Here is a 24,696-nt window from a genome sequence, read left to right on the forward strand (position 1 = left end):
ATTTAGGTCAGACTTAGCAGTTATTGAAGGTTGTGAAGGGTTAAGGTTGTCCCATTTATTGTAGGTTTCTTAAAGGAGCACTCTGCCCAAGACTAAACATGTAGCCATTGCTGGATCTGTTATAAACATGCCTACTCGCCTCTTATAACAGTGTTGCAGTAGTCTTTACAGCAAGGTTTTTGCTTTTAAAGACCAGGAAAACCCACTTCTGAGGATGTACCTTGAAAAGGGGAGGAACTTTGGAAGAACCGCATGCGCTTTGGGAGAATATTTGAGGCCTTTACATGACTGGCTGTGCTAGTCAGGCTTTCTTTTGATTCCCAGGTGTGTGACGTACTGTAGTGAGATAAAGGAGTTTTAGTCTGAATCACCCTTTTACCAGTATTATGAAGGCAACTGATCTAAGCTCAAGAAATGAATGAAGTGTTAAGGCTGTATGCAGTTAGTGTATCTCCATCTGCTAATAGAGCATACATTTTTTGGTTTCAGTGATAGGCTAAACATTACCCTAGTCTATTTTGGGTCAACCCTGCCCAATATAAATAACTAGCATTATCTTGTACCATCAAAGAAGGCAGCAGCATCTAGCGGTGTGCAGAACCACTCGTAAAAATTGCTGAACTCTTCTGTGAGAAGTATTGTCAAACACGCTTACCCAAATACAGACAGTTCAGGACGGAAGAAAGTTGATTGAGTACAGCAGCTATCCAAAATGTGGCTGTAGTCTGTTGCAGAATGAAGTTAAATGAGAGGTTTTAACTGCTTTTAGAGAGATCAAGCCAGGTCCTAGAATTAAAAGGCCCATAGCCTACATTTTGTTCCAGAGATCTGCCTAGTCTTATCTGCAAAGGGCAGGTGTGGCTGAAGGTTTTTTTTCTTCCCCCAAACAAGCTGAAATACATCTGAAACCATCTGTTAAATCAGTTGGTCTTAGTCTTCAAACTTAATCAGGTGATCTGCTTATTTGGAGTGAAAACCTGCAGTCACACTGGCCCTCTGCAGATAAGAGTGGACACCCTGGCTTCTGATGTTTGGATGGGTTTAGGTACCAGCAACAGTCGTAATTGATTGACTGCCCTGCATTGTGCCTCATTCAAATAGCAGTCAAGGTTAAAACATGCCTTATAACACGGGGGCCCAATCCCCTTCCTGGAGATCTGTCAACCTGGAGAGTTCAGATCCACACCTGGCTGGAATACTCACCTGCCCCTGAAGGCATTCATTACCTGAATCAGGTGTGTTTGATTAGGGCTGGAGCTAAATTGCAGGGTGGTAGATCTCCAGGATAAACAATGGGCACCCTGCCTTAAAACTTCAGCAGAAATGGGTGGAGCTCAACTGCTGTAAGCTGAATTGACAGCTACAAATGTATTTGTTTTTGTGACATCACAAAAACAGTAAAATCAAAAAGGGTTTTTTTTTGTGGCTCATTTTGTGTATGTGGACCACATGGACTGGGGAGTGAATGGTACAGTGTGAAACTTAATACTGCATGAATTTGTTTTTCAGAAAATTCAGTTTTCTGTTATATGGGCCTTTTAATGTGGATTTTTAAAATGAACCAGGGCCTGTAATAGTGTGAGTGATCAGTATCCTGGAGCTTTTTGGTTGCAGTCACAGTGCTGCTAAAGGTAACCAGGTCTTGCTCAAATGCTGCAGTGACGCATATCATTATGCTGGAAGTAAAGAGTTGTGTTTTAAGATCAACCAGGTTCTCCTTTATTCTGTTTCCTTCCCTGAGCTGTAACTGCTTTGCTCTCTAAAGAACAAGTCATTGCTATAGGATGCATTAGAGAGAGTACAAGTGTAGAATGACAATGAGGAGAGTGGTAGAGAAAGCCTAGCCTGAGCACTGGTCATTCTATGCAGTGTATACACTCAATAGATTGGGTGCAGCTGCTGAAACACTCTTTCTTTATGCATTACAGCAAAACAAGTCCTTTGACAAGCAAGACACCTGAATTTTAATCTGTGTAAGACTCCAGCTCATTTGAACTTATTTCTTTATTCATGTATGTATTTGTTTATTTGTATTTTCTTTTAGTTATTTATTATTTATTTAACGCCTAAATTCAGTTCTCTATTTGTGTAGAACTACAGTTGTGTATTTGTTTATTATCTATGTATTTAACACCTAAATTCTGTTCGGTATATAATTCCATGTATTTATTTACTTTGCCTTGTTGGCACCAACCACAGTACGCGCGTTGCTGTAACCCTCAGCCGCGGATTGGTTCGAATCTCGTCAATATCGCTGTGAGGCCCGCCCTCTTTCAAAATGTACGCATCCTCATTGGTTAAAACAACTGTCAATTTTCAAAAACCGTTAAACGGTTCAATTCCCTGTAATCTTTCGTCACTGAAAGGCTTGTAAAATATACGAAAAGCAAAAAAAAAAAAAGTTTTAAAGTTTTAAACACGAAAACTTAAGTTAAAAACAGCATGCTATTCCTGTTAGCTGCACTGCGCGTCTACCATCTGTTTATCTTTTTCTATCTTACTTCGTTACGTAATCGAGTAGCGTCGTTTTCATTGGTCAGCTCCGCGACTGCGTAATTTCAGACGACGGACTGCTCAACTTCAAAACAAACCCTCATCTGTGTTTTTTTTTTCTTAGGGAGGGCGAAACGGGGCCTTTTTATACCAGAGACGACTTATCCCTCAATTTAGACGATCTCAGGTCAACCCCCTTCGCAGCTACGCGTCTGTGTGCACGTCCCAGTGCGTTCATGTGGTGAGGGACTGACAGTTAGTCTTACGCAAGCCTCCCTGTACGCTGTACACTTTAAACCATGTCCGACACTGCTGCTCCGACGGAGAACAACGGAGACCCGGGATTAAACGGTACGTTGAGATGTCTCTGTACTTTATACTATTCTGTCATTACCAGAGAATTAATGTGAAGCTTTCAAGACACGAAAATGCGTCTTTGTAGGGACTCCTTTGCCTTCGTTTTACGTAAAATACGATGTTATCTGAGTTTAATACTTCTGCGGAGAAACGGTGGGCTCTCATTTGATTGAAAGACGTGCTAGCCAATGGGGACGCGCGAGTTGTAAGAATGGGCGGCTACAGAGGAAGGAGCGACAGGTTCTCAACCAATCAGCGATCGTGCAGTATTAAAAGGCGTGCAGTGCTCGATGTCAACAAGACGAGGCGACTAAAAAAATAGACATTGTTGCTAGCTGCTGCTGTTCATAACATATAGTTTGTTTTACACCAAGTTCTTCTTTAAAAGGCCGTTTTCAGGCAAAGGAAGTTTATATGAGCAAAGCGCTTTTTCCGCCTTATTTATTACGAGGGTTCCTATTCGGTAGTTTGTTCGAATTTTTCCGTTCCACCTTAAATGGTGCTGCAGTTAGTCTGGCGCTTCTGGCGTTATAATAAGAACTACAGCAACATTTAAGGTGGAACGGGGAAATTAAAACAAGAAGCTAGCGAAACTGAGTTTAGCTTTATTTATTTTTTTCAGGTGATACCTTTAAACCTTTTGTGTAAGCTTTGATAGCTAGCTGGCTTAGGTAGTTAGCGTTAGCTGACAAACCCAAGACTGGAGTGATGTGGTTTGCTGAAAACCCTGTCCGTTTTGTAGGATTCCTCACGGGTGTATCATCTCTCTTAAACCCAAACTGAAAGCAGAGATGTAAACATGGAGCTCTGCTGAAAGGCCTGCAGTCTTGTACCTCCCATAAGATATCATTTAACTTGGCTAGTAAACAACTCTTGAGTGGTGCATTTTAATTTTCATGATGGTAGGATATATATTACACACTTTTACACACCTGCCACTTTGGTATATGCAGTCCCTGCATACCTGGAATCATCAACAGGCTTTAAGAGCAGTTGTGTTTTATATGTTGCCCATTTGTGTCTAAATATTGAGACAAGCTGTGTGCAGCTAAGACATAAAGACATTTTCTGTCTTGTCTGTCACACCATGCTGAGAGCAAACAGCAAGTCAGCACTTTACTGGTGGCTGAGCTACAAGCTGGCAAAGAGACACTGACTCCCACACCATGAGTCTAGATCTCTGCTGGACCTCTGGCTACTCTATTTCTGGCGGTGGCAGAGCGTACGTTTTGGACGTGTGGAAAGTGAAGAAAGTTTTTTACGAAATGGAAAATGTAACCAGGGAGATGGTTAGGAGTTTGCGCCCTGGCATTTCACTGTACCATGACTGTTTCTTTCTCTGTTACATGACATGCAAGTTGCTCTGTGTTAAAAGTGGTTTACTGTGTCATCTGTGGTGATCCAGATGATTATGTGTAGAAAATAGGTTAAATCCTTTGGAAATTATCCTGTGGCTAATAATATCTGGCTAGCTTTTTGTAGTTGTATAAAAAGGCTATATATGATCAGCATAAGTTTTGTTTTTATTCATTTTCCTGACTGAAGTACAGTGTAAAAGGTTTAGGTGCCAATTTTTCTGTCTATAAACAGTTGGGATGTCAGGGGAGAATTTATGCCAATGTATTACGTGCCCAGTGACACGAAGAAGATTAGGCTCTGATCCAAAGATTAACCTTCTTACAGACTTCACTACAAGTTCAGATTTGCATTTAGTGCTGGGTGGTACTCAGGAAATTCAGAAAGAAAGAGCTTTCATTAATGAAGTGAATGCATTTATGCTTCATAAGTACTGCTACATCTTAGAATCCCAAATAAATTTTTTTGGCCTAAATCGAAATCACAGTTCTCAATTATGTACCACATTATACCAGTTTAGTAAAGAACTTTGTATTTTTACTAAAGCTGTGCCCAACCATGCGTGTATAGTAGTAGCTTGGAGATCAGGCATAAACAGCTATTACAAATATATCAACAAATTCATGAACAAACTGAGTCGATTTGCATTAAGTAACAAATCGAGAAGCTGATTTTAATACTTCTTTTTATGCAGCCCTATCTGAAGCACCCAAAAAATGACACAAAACTAGTTGGCGAACAGCCAGGTCAGATCCTGCAGATACACCATATCTAAAGTGCACAAAATTCAATTTTATACAACTAAAAAAAACTGCTTAGCAACAAAGACACTTGTTTTCTTCAATAGAATGTTGTCATGGATATAATGCTTGTTATATCAGTAACACCTGGTTAGGAATGAATGATGCATCAACTCACAATTTGAAAGAGTGCAATTTTTAATTTATGTCCTACATTTCATCATTCACTATTCCTGTCACCACTATGACAATGATTACATAATATCTTATCACTATTTGAGATGATCACAACTCTAAAAGTTGACTGCAGTCATTTTCCACAGTTGTTAGATTTCACAGTCGAGTTGGATTGTGGTGTACAAAACACGTATTAAGTGTTTAGTTGAGGCAAATAAATGTAAATAAAAGCAAGCAGTAAATGCATTCATTGACACATCATTGGAATTATGAAAACATAAAAAGGTCTTACTTCTTGCCTGGTGCTGTGGGCAGCACTGAGTAATGTTATGCTGCCAATTCTAACGTTTTAGCATGTTTGTTAGCTGAATGTTTTTTTTTTTCTTTCTTTCTTTCTTTCATATATTTTTACACTTGTGAAGAACACAGTTTTTCTTAACGCTACACCTAATCTGTGTAACTGTAGACCAGGGTGTCTCTCCAGTGACCAGGGCTTGGCACCTCAGATGTAGACATTTGTGAGATTGTGCATGCAGTATTGATTCAACAGCACAACCAGTATTAGCAATGTAAACGTAAAGAAAGTAAACATAGCCAGCAAGAAAGGGGGCTACTCAGCCAATTTGGCTTGTATTTTAAAAGTTGTAAATAGTAAACAATAAAATACAATAAAATCATCAATCACAAGCTAAAATGTCGTAACCATGACAGCCCTAATATTCACTGTCTTAAAAACTTTTAAGTGAACAAATTTAACCTAGTAGAGCTTGTGAACTGGCAGTGAGTTCTGAACAGTGGATATGCTGGTCTTGATGATAAAAGGCCCTGAAATTGGATTTAAGTGGTCTGAAAATTTACGAATAGATATTTTTCCAAAGTTGTGCTGAACAAATTATTCACTCGGTTCTGTTTTCTCTGTTTCCCCATCTCCTTTCTGTTCCTTTCTCACTTTTGTGTTGTTCTAAAAAAAATTTAAAAAAAATAAAGCTTGCTCAGTTCCTCCTATAGCCCAGCATTTTTCCACCAGTGTTCCTGGAGCATGAATTAGCCCAAAGTGTTGTAGAAATGGTCCATTTCAGTCTGCAAGTGTTCCTATGTATAAAAGCCTTGATCACTATTTGCCAAAAACAGGACCACAGTTGCACTAGGATTAGCCCTGAGTTTATCAACACGCAGTAAACATGCATGTTGTCTGTTTCTGAAGGACCTGACAGTACTTTAGGATTAACAGCATGTCCATTAGACATTTTTGTTTTAAGGAAGAGTGATGTAAAGACTTTCTGAGCTGCTGCTGGGTTGTATCCAGTGCCTTTGATCTCCCTATGTAAACCTGTATGACAGCTGAAGCCCTTGTGACTCAAGCCTGGCCAGAATGTTCAGCCTCCACTACGGTATGGCGACTATTTGCGAGTGTGGTTGCGAACAGAAGCTTGTGGACAGCAGTTTAGTAATAATCATTCCATGTTCTATGTCAAGGTTAGAGTGGAGATTAAGTGTTGCTTTTGGGTTACTGAGGTTAAGGTTACCTATCGGTACTTGCACATAATTTCTGTGAGAACAAGACCTCATATCTCCAAAACAATATCTTTACAGGAAAAAGAATCGTTCTTAACTTTCAGTGGAACTTAATGTAAAGAGATTTTATTCCAATTAAATTTTGGTGATTTCAGTTTATCAAAAAATATCTTCGTATTGTAAAGAGTTGCTAGATTTTTTAGATTATATAAAAAAGAGGAAAAATAACAAAAATAGAGAATATGCTTAGATTATTAGATTTTTATTTGTTTTTTGTCATCATTTGAAAATGACAGCTGCTATTTACACTGTCTCAAAAATTATTTCATAAAGACCTTTAGACATATACATGTTTACACGTATGTATGGCGGCATAGGGGTTGACTTTGCCTATTGCCCAGTGTTCCTGGTCACAATACATTAAATTGCATGGCCACAGATGTATGAAAATCAAGAATGGGTCGCTCTCAGAAGCTCAGTGACTTCCAGCATGGTACCATGAGAGGATGCCATGTGTGCAACAAGTCCAGTCGTGAAGTTTCTTTACTAGTAAATATTCCACAGTTAACTGTCAGTGGTATTATAACAAAGTGGAATCGATTGGGAACGACAGCAACTCAGCCACAAAGTGGTAGGCCATGTAAAATCAGCAGGGTCAGCGGATGCTGAGGCACATAATGCGCAAAGGTCACCAACTTTCTGCAGAGTCAATCACTACAGACCTCCAAACTTCATGTGTCCTTCAGATTATCTCAAGAACAGAGTAGAGAGCTTCAAGGAATGAGTTTCCATGGCCGAGCAGCTGCATCCAAGCCTTACATCACCAAGCACAATGCAAAGTGTCGAATGCAGTGGTGTAAAGTGTCCCACTGGACTTTAGAGCACTGGAGACGTGACTAATCACGCTTCTCCATCTTGTGCCAAGTGTAAAGTCTGGTGGAGGGGGGATTATGGTGTGTGGTGTTGTTCAGGAGTTGGGCTCAGCCCCTTAGTTCCAGTGAAAGGAACACCTAATGCTTCAGCAGACCAAGAGATTTTGGACAGTTTCATGCTCCCAACTTTGTGGGAACAGTTTGGGGACGGCCCCTTCCTGTTCCAACATGACTGTGTACCAGTGCACAAAGCAAGGTCCATACAGACATGGATGAGCGAGTTTGGTGTGGAAGAACTTGACTGGCTTGACCTCACAAATGTGCTTGTGGAAGAAAAGTCAAAAATTCCCATAAACACACTCCTAAACCTTGTGGAAAGCCTTCCCAGAAGAGCTGTTATAGCTGCAAAGGGGGAGTTGACATCATATTAAACCCTATGGATTAAGAACTTTTGTCACACCTTTTGGCTTCTAAAAATGCTCAGGTTGTGGCTGTGTGGCCACTTTTATTAGAGATTTTTCTCATTCTTTTCCCTAGTAATGTGTTAAATAAGCAGCTGTTACTGTGAGATTCTGTTTGTCACTGCAGTAGCTAAACACTGCCTAATAGCTTAGATCAGAGGTTGTCAAGGTGAACCTGTTCAGCAAGGAAGACCACCACAGTAAGCACAACAGCATTAATATTTCTTTTTTCAAAGCAAATCTTGGCTGTTTTTTGATACTAAACCAAGCTTGTTAATTGTAAATACAATGCAAATATGATCACCATGTTATTATTGTGGCCACAAGTTCTTCGTTTTGGCCACTAAACTCTGGCTTGGTGATCTGGCTATAACATCTTTATCTCAGTCTCACTTTCTGACCTGAGTCAGTGGGAGTTCTCCAGTCACATGACCTCAGTGTTTACTCAGTTTGAGGAAGTCATGTGCTCAGCCTGTGCATTCTTCCTTTCTCCTTTTCCTGGGAAACAGCACCAGAAACTTTTTTTTAGTTTTGCCCAAGTCGTGTTTCACTTAGTCAAAAGTGCAAACACAGAACTTGTGATAGGTTGCAATGAGGCAGCAAAGCAGGTCAGAGGCCACCGCGAGACACGGAAAGTTCAGCTCCTCTCTGCCAAGTCACGAACAATAAAGATAAGTGTATGTGTTCCTGCCTTTGCTCACGTAGAGCCCTGAGCAGTGAGCTCAGACATGGCTCGTATATCAGTGAGCTTGTTCAGGGAGGGAGAGGGAGGCATTTACTGTTCTTTCACCATGCTGTAAATAGAGTTTAGGCCAGAACAGCAGGGGCTTAAGGGGAATCCCTCTGTCTCCGTTTCTGTCTGTGGCTATTGCTATAACTCATCTCTTTTTGGATGGAGGGTGGGTGGTTGCGCACCACTTAGAGATCTCAAAGTGATGGGTTTATTAAGGTTTATTAGTTTATCATTACTTGACTCATAACTCGTAAATCAAATAGTAAAGTTGAATACCGTTCTCATTATATTGTACAAAGATTAAACAAACTGTTGTTTACAAAATATTAGAAAAAATACTCAAATTGCATTAAAATTGATTCCAAAAACACTAAAGTACTTAAATAATTTAATATCCATTGCTTTTTTGAGGTCATACCACATGATGTAAAAAAGTGGCAACGACATGCCGGCCATTAAAAAGGCTATTTTTACCAAATTTCAGAGAGATTTACAAATGCATTTACATCTTTTTTAAACTGAAAAAAATGCTGTCGGACAGAAAGTTTTGACCCATTGACCCAACTGACCCAAATACAGCTTCTAAGAATTCTTGGATAAAGAAATGCAGATCCTAGAGAAAAGTTGCTGTCAAGGCAAAGTTTATTTATGTAAGGCTTTCTATAACAGGTGTGGTCAAAAAGCAGCTTTACTGGAAATCCAAGCCCTAATGAGCAAGCCAAGAATGATAGTGTGCAGTTTGCAACACATTTTACTTATGCAACTATTGATGGAGTGAAGAGTGAGCAGGTGAGTTTAGAGGCCTGTAACAGAGCAGTGGACACTGTACATGCTTGCTGTATAACATTGGCTGCTGGTGGTTTTGTAAGCTGTTTCGACATCAGTCTAAAAATAACCTAAAGCCTCTCGAGGGCGTGCTACTGTGAGCTGGAAAGGAAGGAACTCTTGACAATGAAGATATCCAAGATTTGTTTGTGTAACTGCTAACTCCTGTTTTGCAGAGTGATTCGGAGAAGCGCAAATAATAATAGAAGTTGAGGGAAGTTCATTCATGAGTTTAGAGCTTTACTGGTTTGCTTAAACGTAGAGAAACAAAATGTGCTCAGAAATGCTGTTCAGTGTTTTTCCAGCTCCTGCTCCCTTGATTCAATTCGCATTGGCCTTTTCAGACTTGATTTAGGACTCTTGTAACGTTTGCAGGAAGATTAGATTAGAATAACACTATTGTCTACCATAATGGAAACTTCTAGTTTATTGCCGTATTTATAGTTCTGTAAATATGAAGTCAAATTGTGGCTTTATGCCAAAAATGTACACTAAGATTGCATATTTTAGCAAATTTTAAGATGATAACACTCAGTTTGACTGTCCATACTTATTGTAGTGCCACAAATATGTGGACGCTGTGTCAAAACACAGCTGGTTTAGCTTTTTGCTACGCACAAGATTCACTTCTATTGTTTTAGTAGATCTTTTGATTAAATGATGACTGGCAGAAGGATGGTTTGTGAGAGAGTGTGTCAGTATATCACTCAGTCAGTGAGAGGGTCATTAAGGGTCAAATTGTTGACTTCAGTCTTGGCAGTTCTGCACTTTAGGATGTCCTTTTCTGAGTAACAGTACAGCACAATGTACAGTATCATGCAAAACGTCATGTATTTGATGTCAAGTCAAAAAAGCTATTACATACAAAGTGTTTGTCACTGTTAGAAACAAACAGAAAACGTGTTTACAGAAAAAAAATCAGTTTGTCTGTTCACTCTACCTTTATTTCAGCTTTCATTTGTTTCAGCTGACTTGCTTTCCGTATTTCACCGGCAGGGTTATTTTTCCACACCTTCAAAGTTCATTCTTAGACGTTCGTTCTGCACTTTCTACTTTTCACCATTCACGTTATCCCAAACACATTCACATCCCAACTGGACTCTGGGGTGGTCAGTGCTTTGTTCTGAGAACACCAGCGACTTCTTTGTTTCATACGTCTGTCTCCTTTTCTCAGTGAGGCTTCTTGACAGTTACACATCCTTTCAGACCCATGGAGCTAAGTTGTCTTGTCACAGTGGAAGCAGGGAAAGAAACACCTGTGGAATTTTCCAGATCTGAATCAAGATTGGAGCTTGATTTTGTCCTGTCTTTCAAAAATGAAAGCTTTAAAGTTTTTATCTGCTGATCCTTCAAGACTTGCACAGTCACATATCTTATATCCAATCTCCTCAGAAAGATCTCCAAACAAATGAATGAATTAAAGTCTGTGTTGATTGGAAATTGAATAAATAGTGGTCTCTGATTAGTAACATGGTCTAGAAAAGTCCTAGAAAATGATTTTATAAAAAGAGTAAGAACCCTAACCTCAAATAGCCAATTAGTAGTGCAGTTCAGCAATCAGGCGGCTTCAGGTATGGGGTAATTTCAAAAGAGAAGGCAAATAAAAAGGATTGCAGTAGGACAGACCTTGTTCTTTTTTCTCATCATTGTCCCTTTTCCTCAGGCTCATGGGTGGAGCTTGAGATGAACAGAAATTCAGGAGAGTCTCAGGCTTCGTCCACCAACCTGGCGACACCGGCTTTAGCCCAGGTAGTGGAGGAGGATGATGGGATAGTAGGTGGACTGGAGCATGTCCCCTCCTCATCCTCCATTCATAACGGAGACATGGAGAAGATCTTGCTGGACGCTCAGCATGAGTCCAGCCGCAGCAACTCTTCCTGCGACAGGTAGGGGACACTGGTCAAGTCTTCATTTTTTTAGCATTGTCACAGACACATCATCAGGTCCTGACTTCTATTTCTTAGAAGAAGTGGAATCATTTTACATTGTTTGTGTGCTTATTGAATATAAAGCTTTGGTTTGGCATTATGTGGAGAAACTTTCGTCTTTCAAATTTCAGGCTTACATGAGACTTCATTTCAGTGTCGTTGTGCAGTGTAAAGCCTCCTGCTTGAAACCTGTTTGATAATCTGCTGCAACCAGGGATGTGTCAGAATATTTGGCTTTTCAATAATTGAAAAAAATGTTAATGGTAATATTTTTGATCGTCACATTAGCTTCACAGTAAAATTTATGCATATTCATATTTAAGATTCCTGAGATATCTGAACTGTATTTAATGTTTTAGTCAGAATTTTTATCTGTTGAGTCCAAAGTAGGAAGCATAGAAAAACTACTGCAGCCCTACCGCACAGTGGATGTGAAGCTCTGCTGTAGTAGTAGTAGTAGTAGTAGTAGTAAATGAAAAAAATGAAAACGAAAATGAAAAAAAAATTACACTCTACTTGTACAGACTTGTATTAATTATTTAAAGATTTGCTTGTTTTGCAGCTAAAGAATAGGAGGTGAAATTTGATGTGACTAGGCTGGTAACATTAGCAGAAGTGAAAACAGACTTTTAGCATTTTAGACTGAGTGCAGTTCTCACTGTAAACTTCAAGCCATCTCGCTTACTCTGGATTTGGTCTGGGGTCGGGTCCAGTATAGTACAGCAATACTAAGGCTGTCTCAGGTTCAGTGTGTCCAGTGTGCAGTGTGGGGGTAGTAGAACAGTTCAAAAGAATTTTAAATAATACATTACAAGTTTGAACATGAAACTGGATTAAAATGTCCATGTTTAGTCTCAATTTACGAGATAAAAGTTTTATGGAGAACCTGTGGGCAGCACGGAATTCTGCTCATATTGACATAAACATAATCTGTAATGACTCCATGGAAGCATATGTCCAGTAATAAGATGACATAATCGCTGATTTACATCACATGTCCGCGTTTAATTTAAACATTGTGACATGTTTCATGACTATTACTGATAATGGTAGCATGAGACTGTTATATTACTGAATATAATCTGTCATGACATCTGATGATGACATATGACACCTGCTATGACATGTTTATGGCAATGCTATGTCATTATGTGGCAGAGTTCAAGTAAAAGTTACCAGTTTTTGTTAGCATGACAGCTGTTTGATTAGTTGTTTGTTCTGCTTTGTTATGCTGTTATTATGATCTATGTGGCTGGTTTGGGCAACAGCAGATAAAGCCCAAGATTAACTGGACAAATGATATAAAGACACTAAAAGATTTGGATGTAAAATGTATGTGAAAGGTACTGGCTATTTCTCTTTATAACTAGTGGAAAAAATGTTTCATATAACTGTCAAGTTGCACATAAATTGTGCTGTATGCAGATCACAACTGCAGCTAGATTTCAGCATGTAAAGCCAGCCTAGAATGTGGACATTCCGTGAAGCTTAATGGGTTAATTTGTTCAGCAAGGTACCTGAAGTACATACTAAGGTTCAGAGAAAGTCTGTGTTTCACTTACACAGAGGTAGAGCCTCGATTCTGGAGAGCACAGCTCTGAATACTTTACGCCTGATTAAGGTCCACAAATTATCAACCAGATTTCAAACCTCAGGAGTGGAATCAGGCATGATAGAGCAGGGAGCGGCCACCCATGCACTCATATTTATACACTCATATGGTATAATTGGAGTGATTTGTTTGTTCATCTCATTCGAGCTGTGTACATAATGTGGGCATCATCCTACAAGTTGTTGTGTTCGTGTTAAACATGCTGTTATAAAAACACTCTTATCTGAGTCAAGCTCTGTGAGTCATCTGGCCGAGTGTTTACCGAGAGTCAGAACGATCAAAGAATTTTTCATCATACACAAACACACTAAATACTCTCACTATGTCCTGTCACTGTCACTCTCACACAGATACATTTATGAGATGAAGGGTTACATACATGTCCATATAGCGAAGAAAAATGCCCAAAAAGTTAGTTTGCAGTGTTTCCCAACACTGAAGCAGATGTTGAAGCAAACCCAGTGATGGTGTGTGGGTTAAGGCTTGATCTTTGTCAAATAAAATAATGTAATAAAAGCAGCAGTAAATAACTAAATAGCATAGTTTAAAACATCAGTGGTACAAAACTGTAATCAGTCTAGTTAGAAAGAACGGAACGGCAAATGTCACAAACTTTGGCGGCAGTCATGGGCTGGAGGTTAGGAAACTAGCCTGTGACTGGAAGGTCGCTGGTTTGATCCCATATCTAGTGTGTTTGTGGTTTCACAAGAGCTGAGATATGAGTATTTTTCTTGAGATCTAAAGCTGTTTTGTCTGATGTCTGACACCCAAAAATGTGGTCTTAGGATGCAGATGTTACCATAGGTGGCTTTTTGTACAGGCATGATATCTGCCTGCTGCAATGGCACACAGTGCGCCCTCCCTGGTCGTGAAATTTCCTCTCTACTAAATATTCCACAGTCAACTGTCAGTGGTATTATAACAAAGTGGAAGCGATTGGGAACAACAGCAACTCAGCCACAAAGTGGTAGTCCACGTAAAATGACAGAGTGGGGTCAGCGGATGCTGAGGTGCATAGTGCATGGAGGTCGCCAGCTTTCTGCAGAGTCAATAGCTACAGCAGCTGCATCCAAGCCTTACATCACCAAGCACAATGCAAAATGGCAAATGCAGTGATATAAATCGCCGCCACTGGACTCTAGAGCAGGCAGAGAAGTGTTCTCTGGAGTGACAAATCACGATTCTCCGTCGGGCAGTCCGATGGACAAGTCTGGGTTTGGTGGTTGCCAGGAGAACGGTACTTGTCTGACTGCATTGTGCCATGTGTAAAGTTTGGTGGAGGGGGGATTATGGTGTGGGGTTGATTTTCAGGAGTTGGGATTGGCTTCTTAGTTCCAGTGAAAGGAACTCTTAATGCTGCAGCAGACCAAGAGATTTTGGACAATTTCATGCTCCCAACTTTGTGAGAACGGTTTGGGGACAGCACCTTCCTGTTCCAGCATGACTGTGCACCAGTGCACAAAGCAAGGTCCATACAGACATGGATGAGCGAGTTTGGTGTGGAAGAATTTGACTGGCCTGCACAGAGTCCTGACCTCAACCCGATAGAACACCTTTGGGATGAATCAGAGAGGAGACTATGAGCTAGGCCTTCTCGTCCAACATGTGTCCGACCTCACAAATGTGCTTGTGGAAAATTGTGGAAATGTTCCCATAAACACACTCCTAAACCTTGTGGAAAGCCTTCCTAGAAGAGTGGAAGCTGTTATAGCTGCAAAGGGTGGGTCGACATCATATTAAACCCTATGAATTAAGAATGGGATGTCACTCAAGTCATGTGTGTGAAGCCAAACAAGTGAATACTTTTAGAAATATAGTATGTGTGTGTGTGTGTGTGTGTGTATGTGTGTGTGTGTGTGTGTGTGTATATATATTTATGCATAGTATATCAAAACACACAAGCATTAAAGAGCAGAGATGTATGATTGGAATCAGCCAAGATCTGAATCCTTTTGTTCAAAACATGAAATCCACAAAATCAGCTAGTGTATTTTTATTTTGGCAGATCTGTCTTGCAATTTATGAAATATATATTTAACATATTTAAAAATGTTTGAAAACGCAGGTGGTTACTGTGGTTTTGTGCAAGATGAACTGCATTAGATCTGTCTTGGCCTGCCATGTGAGATTTGTTTGTTTGTTGTTTTTATTGTTTTCTGTATTACAGGAGGAATGCACATATATATATATATATATATATATATATATATATATATATATATATATATATATATATATATATATATATATATATATTTAATAATCCTTTATATTCAACAATAATGTATTGAATAAAACATTATTGCCAGAATACCTGCATGTTTTCAGTTCCCAAATCAATTAATCAAAGACATAAGCCATTTTTAACTGGCACTAAGTTTTCTTATTTATGTGTCTCTCTTTATTTACGTTTTTTGGTGTATGTGTGGGTGTGTGTGTGTGTGTGTGTGTGTACAGAGGATTAGCAAAGAATTTCTAGAATTTCTAGAAAAGCTAATCGATATAGTTGTTAACTGCAGCTATGTGACATAATTTTTCTCATGTTTGCTCACATTAATTACTTCATAAATTGCAAGACAGATCTGCCAAAATAAAAATACACTAGCTGATTTTGTGTTTTGAACAAAAGGATTCAGATCTTGGCTGATTCCAATCATACATCTCTACTCTTTAATGCTTGTGTATTTTGATATACTATGCATAATTATATAAATACAAGTATTCTGTTTTATATTATTTGTCACAGACAGCATATTAGTATCAGAGGGGGTGTCTGTATTGGGCTGATATCAGTAGAAAATGCTGGATGAGGTTTTGAAGTGAGGAAAAAAAATGACTGTCATTTAATCCTTTGACAAATCTATCCTGCAGTAGCCCTCACACTGTGTCTTGTGATGCTGTTAGCTGTGTAATTCTTCCTGTGGGGCTAATAAAGTGATGGAGTGGCTTCAGCATGATAGACCTCTTTACGTTGATCACCTCAACTAAAGTGCTTCAATTAAAAGCAGCCCATTTTTAAGGGTAGAAGAAATGTTAGATTGGTATCTGCTGATACTCAAGGTTTTACTGTCAGTATTGGAGAAGAAAAAGTGGTATTGTGTCATTAATATGTATACAGATATATATTTAGTTTTATACGCATACTGTAATAATATGGTACTTTGTTACTGTAAGGTCATGTTGTCATACACTGATTCTTGAGATGGGTGAGTTGGGAGTGGTGTGTTGAAACACTTTATGGACTGTGTGTTTTCTTCCTGCAGTCCCCCTCGCCCCCACAGTCCTCAGGATGAAGGTCAGATCAGCTTCGACGTAGACAGAGGAGAAACTCAGGTACTTTTGATAATTTTGATTTTGATTTATATATGAACAAGTTAAAAAACGCAATGCACTGAAACGAAGTACTTCTAACCGATGATGATATTAGTAGTAGTAGTAGCAGCAGTAGCAGTAGCAGTAGCAGTAGCAGCAGCAGTAGTAGTAGTATCATCTTCATTATGTGAAAACATGAATTAATTCAATTTAAACTGCATTTTGTCAGATGCAGTTGAAAAACAAACAAAAAAATACATACATAGGGACCCTGAATGGCTGCTCATATCACTTATAGTGAGAAACAACTCGGCTAAAGACATTGAGGACAGTAGATGACAGCCTTATTTTCACTTGTGATGACCACAGATGCAGAAGTGCTGCTATGCCTCTTAATCATGTAATAGCATCTATTTATGACGTGTTATCCTTTCCCTGTCATTATACCTTTATGGTGGTTGTGTTATTTATGATGTTTAATTTATCTTGTATTCATTTTTATTTATTTATTTATTTTAATTTTTTTAATTGCTTTTTTTTTTTTCTTTTTTTTTTTTCTTATTTCTGTGCTCGGTTCAATTTCCCCACTTTAAAGGTGAAGACATTGATGTAGGATATAATAAATGGTAGCCCTTGTAATTAGAAAATTGCGCTCTTTCAAATGAAAGGTAATCGTTGAGGCCTGTTGTAGCAGCTGTGTGGAGAGATTAAGATAATGGGCTTTAACATTTGAACTAATTGTATTTTTACTTATACAACCCCAATTCCAATGAAGTTGGGATGTTCTGTAAAACAAATAAAAACAGAATGTAATGATTTGCAAATCCTTTTCAACCTATATTCAATTGAATACACTACAAAGACAAGATATTTAATGTTCAAACGGATAAACTTCATAGTTTTTTGCAAATATTCACTCATTTTGAATTTGATGCCTGCAACATGTTCCAAAGAAGTTGGGACAGGGGCATTGGGATGTCCTTGCTTATTTCAGCAAGACAATGCCAAGCCACATTCTGCACGTGTTACAACAGCGTGGCTTCATAGTAAAAGAGTGCAGGTACTAGACTGGCCTGCCTGCAGTGCAGACCTGTCTCCCATTGAAAATGTGTGGCGCATTATGAAGCGCAAAATACGACAACGGAGACCCCGGACTGTTGAGCAACTGAAGTTGTACATCAAGCAAGAATGGGAAAGAATTCCGCCTCCAAAGCTTCAACAATTAGTGTCCTCAGTTCCCAAACGCTTATTGAGTGTTGTTAAAAGGAAAGGTGATGTAACGCAGTGGTTACATTAAATATCTTGTCTTTGTAGTGTATTCAATTGAATATAGGTTGAAAATGATTTGCAAATCATCGTATTCTGTTTTTATTTGTTATACACAACGTCCAAACTTCATTGGAATTGGGGTTGTAGTTCCACACAGTTTCACTATGTGCTAATACAGCTCTGCCATTTCACTTGTGCTGTTCTATGAGTGTTTCTGTGTGTTCATGGACCTGTTTGGTGCCCTAGTCAGTGTGACCTCCATTCTCATCATCACAGACTATACGTGCTGTATCTTCTTTAGGCTTGATGATTCAGCTGGAGTTTCACGTTCAGATAGTTGTCAAAAATCATGATGGATTGGTTGAAATCCTATATTAATTAATAATATTAATATATAATCTTAATATTAAAACAACGAAAATATCTAAAACTGTCTCTGTAGTAATTCCTCTATGCTGTTTTGTGTGTATATTTTCATTTGTGTTCAGGAGGTGCTGGAAAAGATGAGGGATGATGATATTCTGATGAAGGATTCAGATTGGGTGGCAGATTGGTCCAGCAGACCAGAAAACATCCCCCCTAAGTGAGTACCATTTACTCCAGTGCTCAGGGGTCTTTCTACCCTTCTAGCTGATGCTTTGCCGTGGGCTTGGTGGCCTTAGCCTAATGTATGGCTGATCCAGAGAATCCTCTTATACTGATAACTGCTTTTCTATGGAGATTGTACAAGCTGTGTATGCGTTATTGAAAACCTGTCAGAAAATGGTTAACCTTAAAATAGCCAGATTCACTCATTCGATGCCTTTATAACTTGTGTGGACATGGTGTTCTTTTCAATATCTTGTTTTAGAATTATACAGTTGTATGTAAATGTTTGAATATCAAATTAGATATGTTTTTGATTTAAGTGAAAATAAGTTCATTATAATAATTTCCTCTAAAGTGAGCAAGCTTCAATATCTGTTTTTTTTATGCACGTTTTTACCATTTTGAGCAATTGGAAGTTAAAATGTTGGAAATTTAAACATTTTGTGCCATAACTTTTGCACAGACAACTTTTTTAATATGTTCGATTTAGCCAATGAGCAATAATAGTCCATTAAATTGCGCAGAAGAGTGTTTTGTGTAGAGAATGTGTTATAAGAAAATCAACATAATAATTTGACCTAACCCACCCAAACTTTTTCATATGACTGTATGTGTACCATGGAGCATTATTACATTAAAATGACTTGTTTCCTCAGGCTGTACTGAAGCAGGACATTATAACAAACAGTGATTTTGTTGTGAAAAAATCAAAACTGATCATAATGATAATGAATGAATGAATCCTGATGATAATGAATAGTATTAGTGAGTGTGGGCGGGGTTTGTGTCTTTTCAGGGAGTTCCATTTCCGTCACCCCCGGCGATCAGTGACACTCAGCATGCGGAAAACAGGAGCAATGAAGAAAGGAGGAATCTTCTCCGCTGAGTTCCTGAGAGTGTTCATCCCCTCGCTGCTGCTCTCACACATACTGGCCCTGGGGATCGGGTGAGTGCATATACACATACACACACACATACAGCAGGTACATCGCTTATACAAGTGAGTGGTGTTGGGTTTAACTGAGCTATAAAATGGGTTTTAAAGAGAATGCATTTGAAGAGGTACAGTAGTAAAGTAGTTTGAACACCCCTGATCAAATTGTTTTGTTGATTTTCAACATGAAACTAATTTAACACATTCTCTACAGAGAATTCACTTAAATATGGCATTTTTTCTGTGTTGCATAGTTTCTATTTATTTTCTAGAGTCTAGCATAAAATATTCCATAACCTTCACACGGGCACAGTTAATGTAAAGAGATTTTATTTCAGTGGTTTTGGAGCTATTCTATTGGTCAGTGACTGCTGGGATAGGCTCCAGCACTCCGTGGCCCAGGAGGATAAGCAGCTTAGAAAATGTATTCCTATCATGCATCACACACCTCCTAGTGACATGGTGCTTCTCAAAAAAAAAAAAGAGGAAATTTGTTGTAAATGCAGACGTAAATATAATGTAGCATAAAGGTTTTATCCCACAGTGAGTTTATTCATAGTTTCCTGTTTTGGCCAGTAGAGGGAATCCGAACACTGTGGGAGCGGCTGCACAAACTGTCTGCATGTCTGTCTGATTCCCTCCTGAACACACATATGTCACACAATTAAAGTCAGATTGCAGAATAACTGTGCTTTCATCTCTGTCTTAAGCATCCAATTAATCTGAAATCCTTTGATTTTTTTTTTTTTTTTTTTTTTTTTTTTTTTTCTTCTGTCTCTCTCAGGGTCTATATTGGAAAGAGGCTGACGACTCCTCCTGCAAGCTCCTTTTGAGCCACAGAAGCAATGAGCCTCAGCCTACGGCCCATGTGGATTTGTGGGAACGTTGCAGTTTGTACGAGGGATTGCGCCCTCCTGCTCACCCCAAAATTAACCTGCCCCCTCCCTCACCCGTCTTAATCTTTTATTGGTAAAGTCTGTTTGTGAATCTCCTGTTTAGCCCTTCCAGGGTTCTCTGCTGGCCTGGAAAGTGGCATGTTATAGGAGATTAGACAGACCATTTTTATTTCCTCCCCCTTTAATTAGTGGTCCTAATGAGTGATTGTTCAGTTTCCCTCATGGTCCTATTTAGATGGTAGTGTTAGAAAGTTTGGGGTGTAATAAGGGGGCAAAGATAAACCAAATCCATGAGAGACTTCCTTTCAGCAGCCGTTGAGGATGTGACCCAAAAACTGAGACTATCGCTTCCATTTAATGGCTGGGTAATGCACTCAATCCCAAGGAAAAAAGCAAACAAAAAAACATGACCCTTTAAAAGGGATCAGCCAGACTGAAAGTGCGACTAAATACATCAGCATGCCTTTATAGTAGATTATCCTTTGACAAGCGAATAGTTATTTCACAAGAATCAATGATTGCAATCATTTATATAGGCATTTTAATTTATTCTTCAGCAGCTGTGCTTCACTGATTTGATTGATTTGATTGATTGATTGATTGATCTGTTGGTTGAGACTTGTATGTGCTCAAGGACTGGACTTGCCATAGATTCCATACCCAGCCAATTCAAACGACCTGGAGTTTTGAAACTTTCTAAAAATACTTGTAATCTTGAAGACATGCTTGTTGAGACCTGTTACATGTGAAATTAATGTAAAGTGTTTTGTATGATGTATTTAATTTAATGTTACACAGAACATGGCTCGATTGGTGTGGGATGGCATCTATGGGGGCCTGTATGAAGAGAGAGAACATTGTTGTGTCTGTCTTTCTCCATGTGTTTTTGTTTTGTCTCGTTTTGCTTGCCACATGTGTTCCTTTAACTGCATATTAGGGTTGTGCTAAGCATTTCTTACAGTGAAATACAGTGAAGTTTCTCTGCTATGCAATTGTCTCCGTCAAAAAATGTTCCCACGATTCAGCTTCTGATGGCTTTATTTGGTACTAAATGGCATAAATCTGAAAATCAGCTCAACCAACAGGAAACGTGGCACAGCTAGTGTTAAAATGGGAATATACTCGCTGCACTTTGACAATATAAGCTGGTGCTCAAAAGTTTGGAATCAATCTGCACATTGACAATTTTTTGTTGGTTTATATACAATAGTGACCTATACAACATGGATGGGAATATTAGATAATACTGTAACTACACCCCACATGCTTTATTTAATATAATAAATAAAAAATGTTATTACAAGATTAATAATCTACCTTAATTAGGCTTTCATTCTTTTTGTCAAGGTTGCTGCCTTAGATTTGATCAATGATGAAATATGATGAATTCTGTACGTTAATTTCATTAGACTGAGTTCTCAGTGTTCTATAGCTTTGTCATTTAAAAAAAACCTGATTCTAAACTTTTGAACAGCGGCATGCTTAGTACATACCGTCACATGCAAAAGTTTGGGCACCCCTGGTCAAATTACGTTTTGTTGATTTTCTAAGTGGAAATAAATTAAAACATCCTCTACAGAAGCGGTCACCAGACCTGCTCCTGGACATCTACCTTGTTGCTGACTTTAGCTCTAACCCTAATAGACCCCCACCTCATGAATTTCATTAGTTCCTTCAGGTGGTTCCTTGGTTAGATAAGGGATGTGTGTTAGATGAGGGTAAGAGGTGAAACCTGCAAAAAGTTAGAATACCAGGAGTAGGGTTTGTGACCACTGCTCTCCACTGCACACTGTAATGCACAGTTACTGGCTGTTTTATGTTTAAGGATGTGTTTACTTGTTTTCATTTTAAAAATCAACAAAACATGATTTGACCAGAGGTGTTGAAATGTCTGCATATGACTGTGTGTATATATATTACAGCATATTAGTTTTGCCGGAGACACTTGAACACTCCATCTCCAGTAGTGTCTTAGTGAAAACATGCATGCAAACGCACATGTACATCTGAGGTGGAACATCATGATTATTTTCTTTTTATTTATTCAGATCAACAGCAACAGGTTAGGCAATGTGAACATTTGATGTTTTTTGAAGGGTGGGCCATTTGATGAAATTATATCATTATGGTAACTGGAAACTCTGAACAGAAAATATGTTGGCATTTTTAAGCTACTTGTAGATTATACAAAAACTATAAAACTAAATATCACCATATGCGTCCTGTGCTCTGACATCTTCTGGTATTTTAATGTTATATTTTTCACTGGATTGCCCAACCCTTTTCAGATGTTCATGCTCCTGTTTAGCCAAAAAAAGGAACAAAATTTTTCTTTTCAGCATTGTAAACTGCTTTGCTGTTGCCAAACGCTTGTCTCATAAAACCCTGTGCCTGACCTTACCAAGTCCTAACCCAGTTGCTTTTGTGTTTCAGACAGTGGCCATTTGCGTTTTGTCACTAAGCTTTTCTTGCTGTATTTGTCGGCCCATGAACATACGTGGCAGTTGGGAAGCTTTTCGCACGCATGTGTATTTTGGTTCATTTTTTTTTGCACTCTTCAATACCTGAGATGATCCAGTCTGCAGAAGTTCCAGTGCGAAAGGTATGCAACAGGCGTCATAGAGAAATGAAGGGGATTTAGATTGATTTTGTTTGCATTATGTATTTTAATTATGGCTGAGGAAGTACGGAGAGCTGCTGTGGAAATAGCGCTGCCTAGAGGCTGACAAAAGCCCCTTAACAAGTCAAAAAGCAAGTTTTATTGAGTTGACAGTTTTTTTCTTTTTTTTTCCCCTGGACAATTAAGATTGTTTTGACATTAAAATTTGAAGAACAAACTGCACTATGGAAATATTTTCTTTTTGTTTGCATGATATTTATTTAAATATGATTACTGTGATTCTTTTTTTTTATTGTGTTGATTAGTATCAATATGGTGCATCAGCAGTAGTTATGACACTTTGAACTGAAGCCCATTTTGTGCTTCCTCTTTGGCTTTGTTGAATGAAGCATTACATTACATTACATACAGATGTGAGCAAAGATTGCATACGAGCAGTGGAACACTGTAGTCCCTGTGAAACGTGTTCCTTGCATACTGTCCAGCTCTGTGTCCTCGCATGCCCTGTTAGATCATGGTGTTCTCTCAGTGTGTCCACTCTGTACTCAAGGGAGTGTCTCTTAGTGTTGCTTTGCTGGACAGATTAACGCAAGTCCTGAGCACAGCATTCTGTAATTTCTCCACTGAAATACTGAACATACTTATTCCTTTCAGTTGAGAATGCTAGGTAGTCCAGGTCTAGGCTTAATTTCTGTCAAAGAAAGCAACCATTAAAATCTAAGTTACAGTTACAGTTTCCTTCTTACAACAAAGTCAGTTGACTAAGACATGTTTGGTGTAAGTTATTATTATGACTATCAAATGTGGCAGTTTTCCAAATAAGAATATTATAGATTTTATTAGGAATATTATAGATATTCCGAATATTATATTTTGCTTTTATGAAAAAGAAGTGCCTAAACTTGAATGGGTTTGTCTGGTGCTTCAAAGTGAGTACAAAGTGAATGGGTTCCTATAGAGCTTCTGTACAAAACAACAGTAGATAATAGTTTGTGAATTCCTAATCATTTTATACAGAGAAAAGCACAATATTCACAACAGAGAACAGCATAAGATAAGATAATCCTTTATTAGTCCCACAGCGGGGAAATTCACAGTATTACAGCAGCAGCAGAGTAACAGGAGTAAGGCACTCAGTAATAGAAATGGGAAACAGTATAAACATTATCAACATTATAAATAATAAAAATTAAAGCTAAATCTCTAGACTATTTACAGGAAAATAAAATAAGAGTTGCATAGAAATCTGTATTGCACTTAGCATATTGCACAATGAAAAATGTTCGCATTCTGAATGTAAGTGTATATTGTATGTGTGTGTGGTCTACTGGGAGCAGTGCTGGTTGAACAATCTCACAGCAGCAGGAAGGAAGGACCTGCGATAGCGCTCCTTCACACACTTGGGGTGAAGGAGCCGGTCACTGAAGGAACTGCCCAGTGCTGCCAGAGTCTCACGCATGGGGTGGGAGTCGTTCTCCAGCATGGATGCTAGCTTGTTCAGCATCCTCCTTTCTCCCACCGCCTGCACTGGGTCTAGAGGAGTTCCCAGGGCCGAGCCGGCCCTCCTGATCAGTTTGTCCTGTATCTTGCTGTCTGCAGTGGAGATGCTGCCGCCCCAGCAGACCACTCCATAGAGGATGGCTGATGCCACCACTGTGTCGAAAAATTTCCTCAGGAGTGGCCCCTGCACTCCAAATGACCTCAGTCTCCTGAGCAGGTAGAGTCTGCTCTGTCCTTTCCTGTAAAGTGCAGCTGTGTTGTCTGACCAGTCCAGTTTACATAAAAATACATTCAAAACTGCTGTCCTGTTTCTGAGTGCTTTTCAACTTCAGGTCTTTCTATACCAGCTTATGTGCATCAGCTGATCAGCTTGCCTACCAGTCAACTCTCAGTAGCAGTAATGCTAACCAATCAGCTCTCAGTAGCAGTAGTGCTAACCAATCACCACTCAGTAGCAGTAATGCTAACCAATCAACTCTCAGTAGCATTAATGCTAACCAATCACCAC

General features: G+C 38.9%; 1 protein-coding gene across 1 annotated transcript; it reads left to right on the forward strand.

The window, feature by feature from the left end:
• Positions 1–2,559: 2,559 nt before the first annotated feature.
• bnip3lb (BCL2 interacting protein 3 like b) lies at positions 2,560–22,910 on the forward strand. Its single transcript, XM_017697249.2, has 6 exons — positions 2,560–2,844; positions 11,193–11,415; positions 16,333–16,402; positions 18,139–18,233; positions 19,035–19,184; positions 19,957–22,910. The coding sequence occupies exons 1-6, from the start codon at positions 2,793–2,795 to the stop codon at positions 20,003–20,005; spliced, it is 639 nt and encodes a 212-aa protein (XP_017552738.1). The 5' UTR covers positions 2,560–2,792; the 3' UTR covers positions 20,006–22,910.
• Positions 22,911–24,696: the final 1,786 nt, after the last annotated feature.

Source organism: Pygocentrus nattereri, chromosome 18 (genome assembly GCF_015220715.1).
Source record: "Pygocentrus nattereri isolate fPygNat1 chromosome 18, fPygNat1.pri, whole genome shotgun sequence".
In the NCBI taxonomy this organism is placed as follows: Eukaryota; Metazoa; Chordata; class Actinopteri; order Characiformes; family Serrasalmidae; genus Pygocentrus; species Pygocentrus nattereri.

Coding starts and splice junctions, on each gene's coding strand:
- bnip3lb (XM_017697249.2), top strand. CDS start 2,793: ATGTCCGACACTGCTGCTCCGACGGAGAACAACGGAGACCCGGGATTA. Junction 2,845..11,192: donor CGGAGACCCGGGATTAAACG/GTACGTTGAGAT, acceptor CCTTTTCCTCAG/GCTCATGGGTGGAGCTTGAG. Junction 19,185..19,956: donor ATACTGGCCCTGGGGATCGG/GTGAGTGCATAT, acceptor TGTCTCTCTCAG/GGTCTATATTGGAAAGAGGC.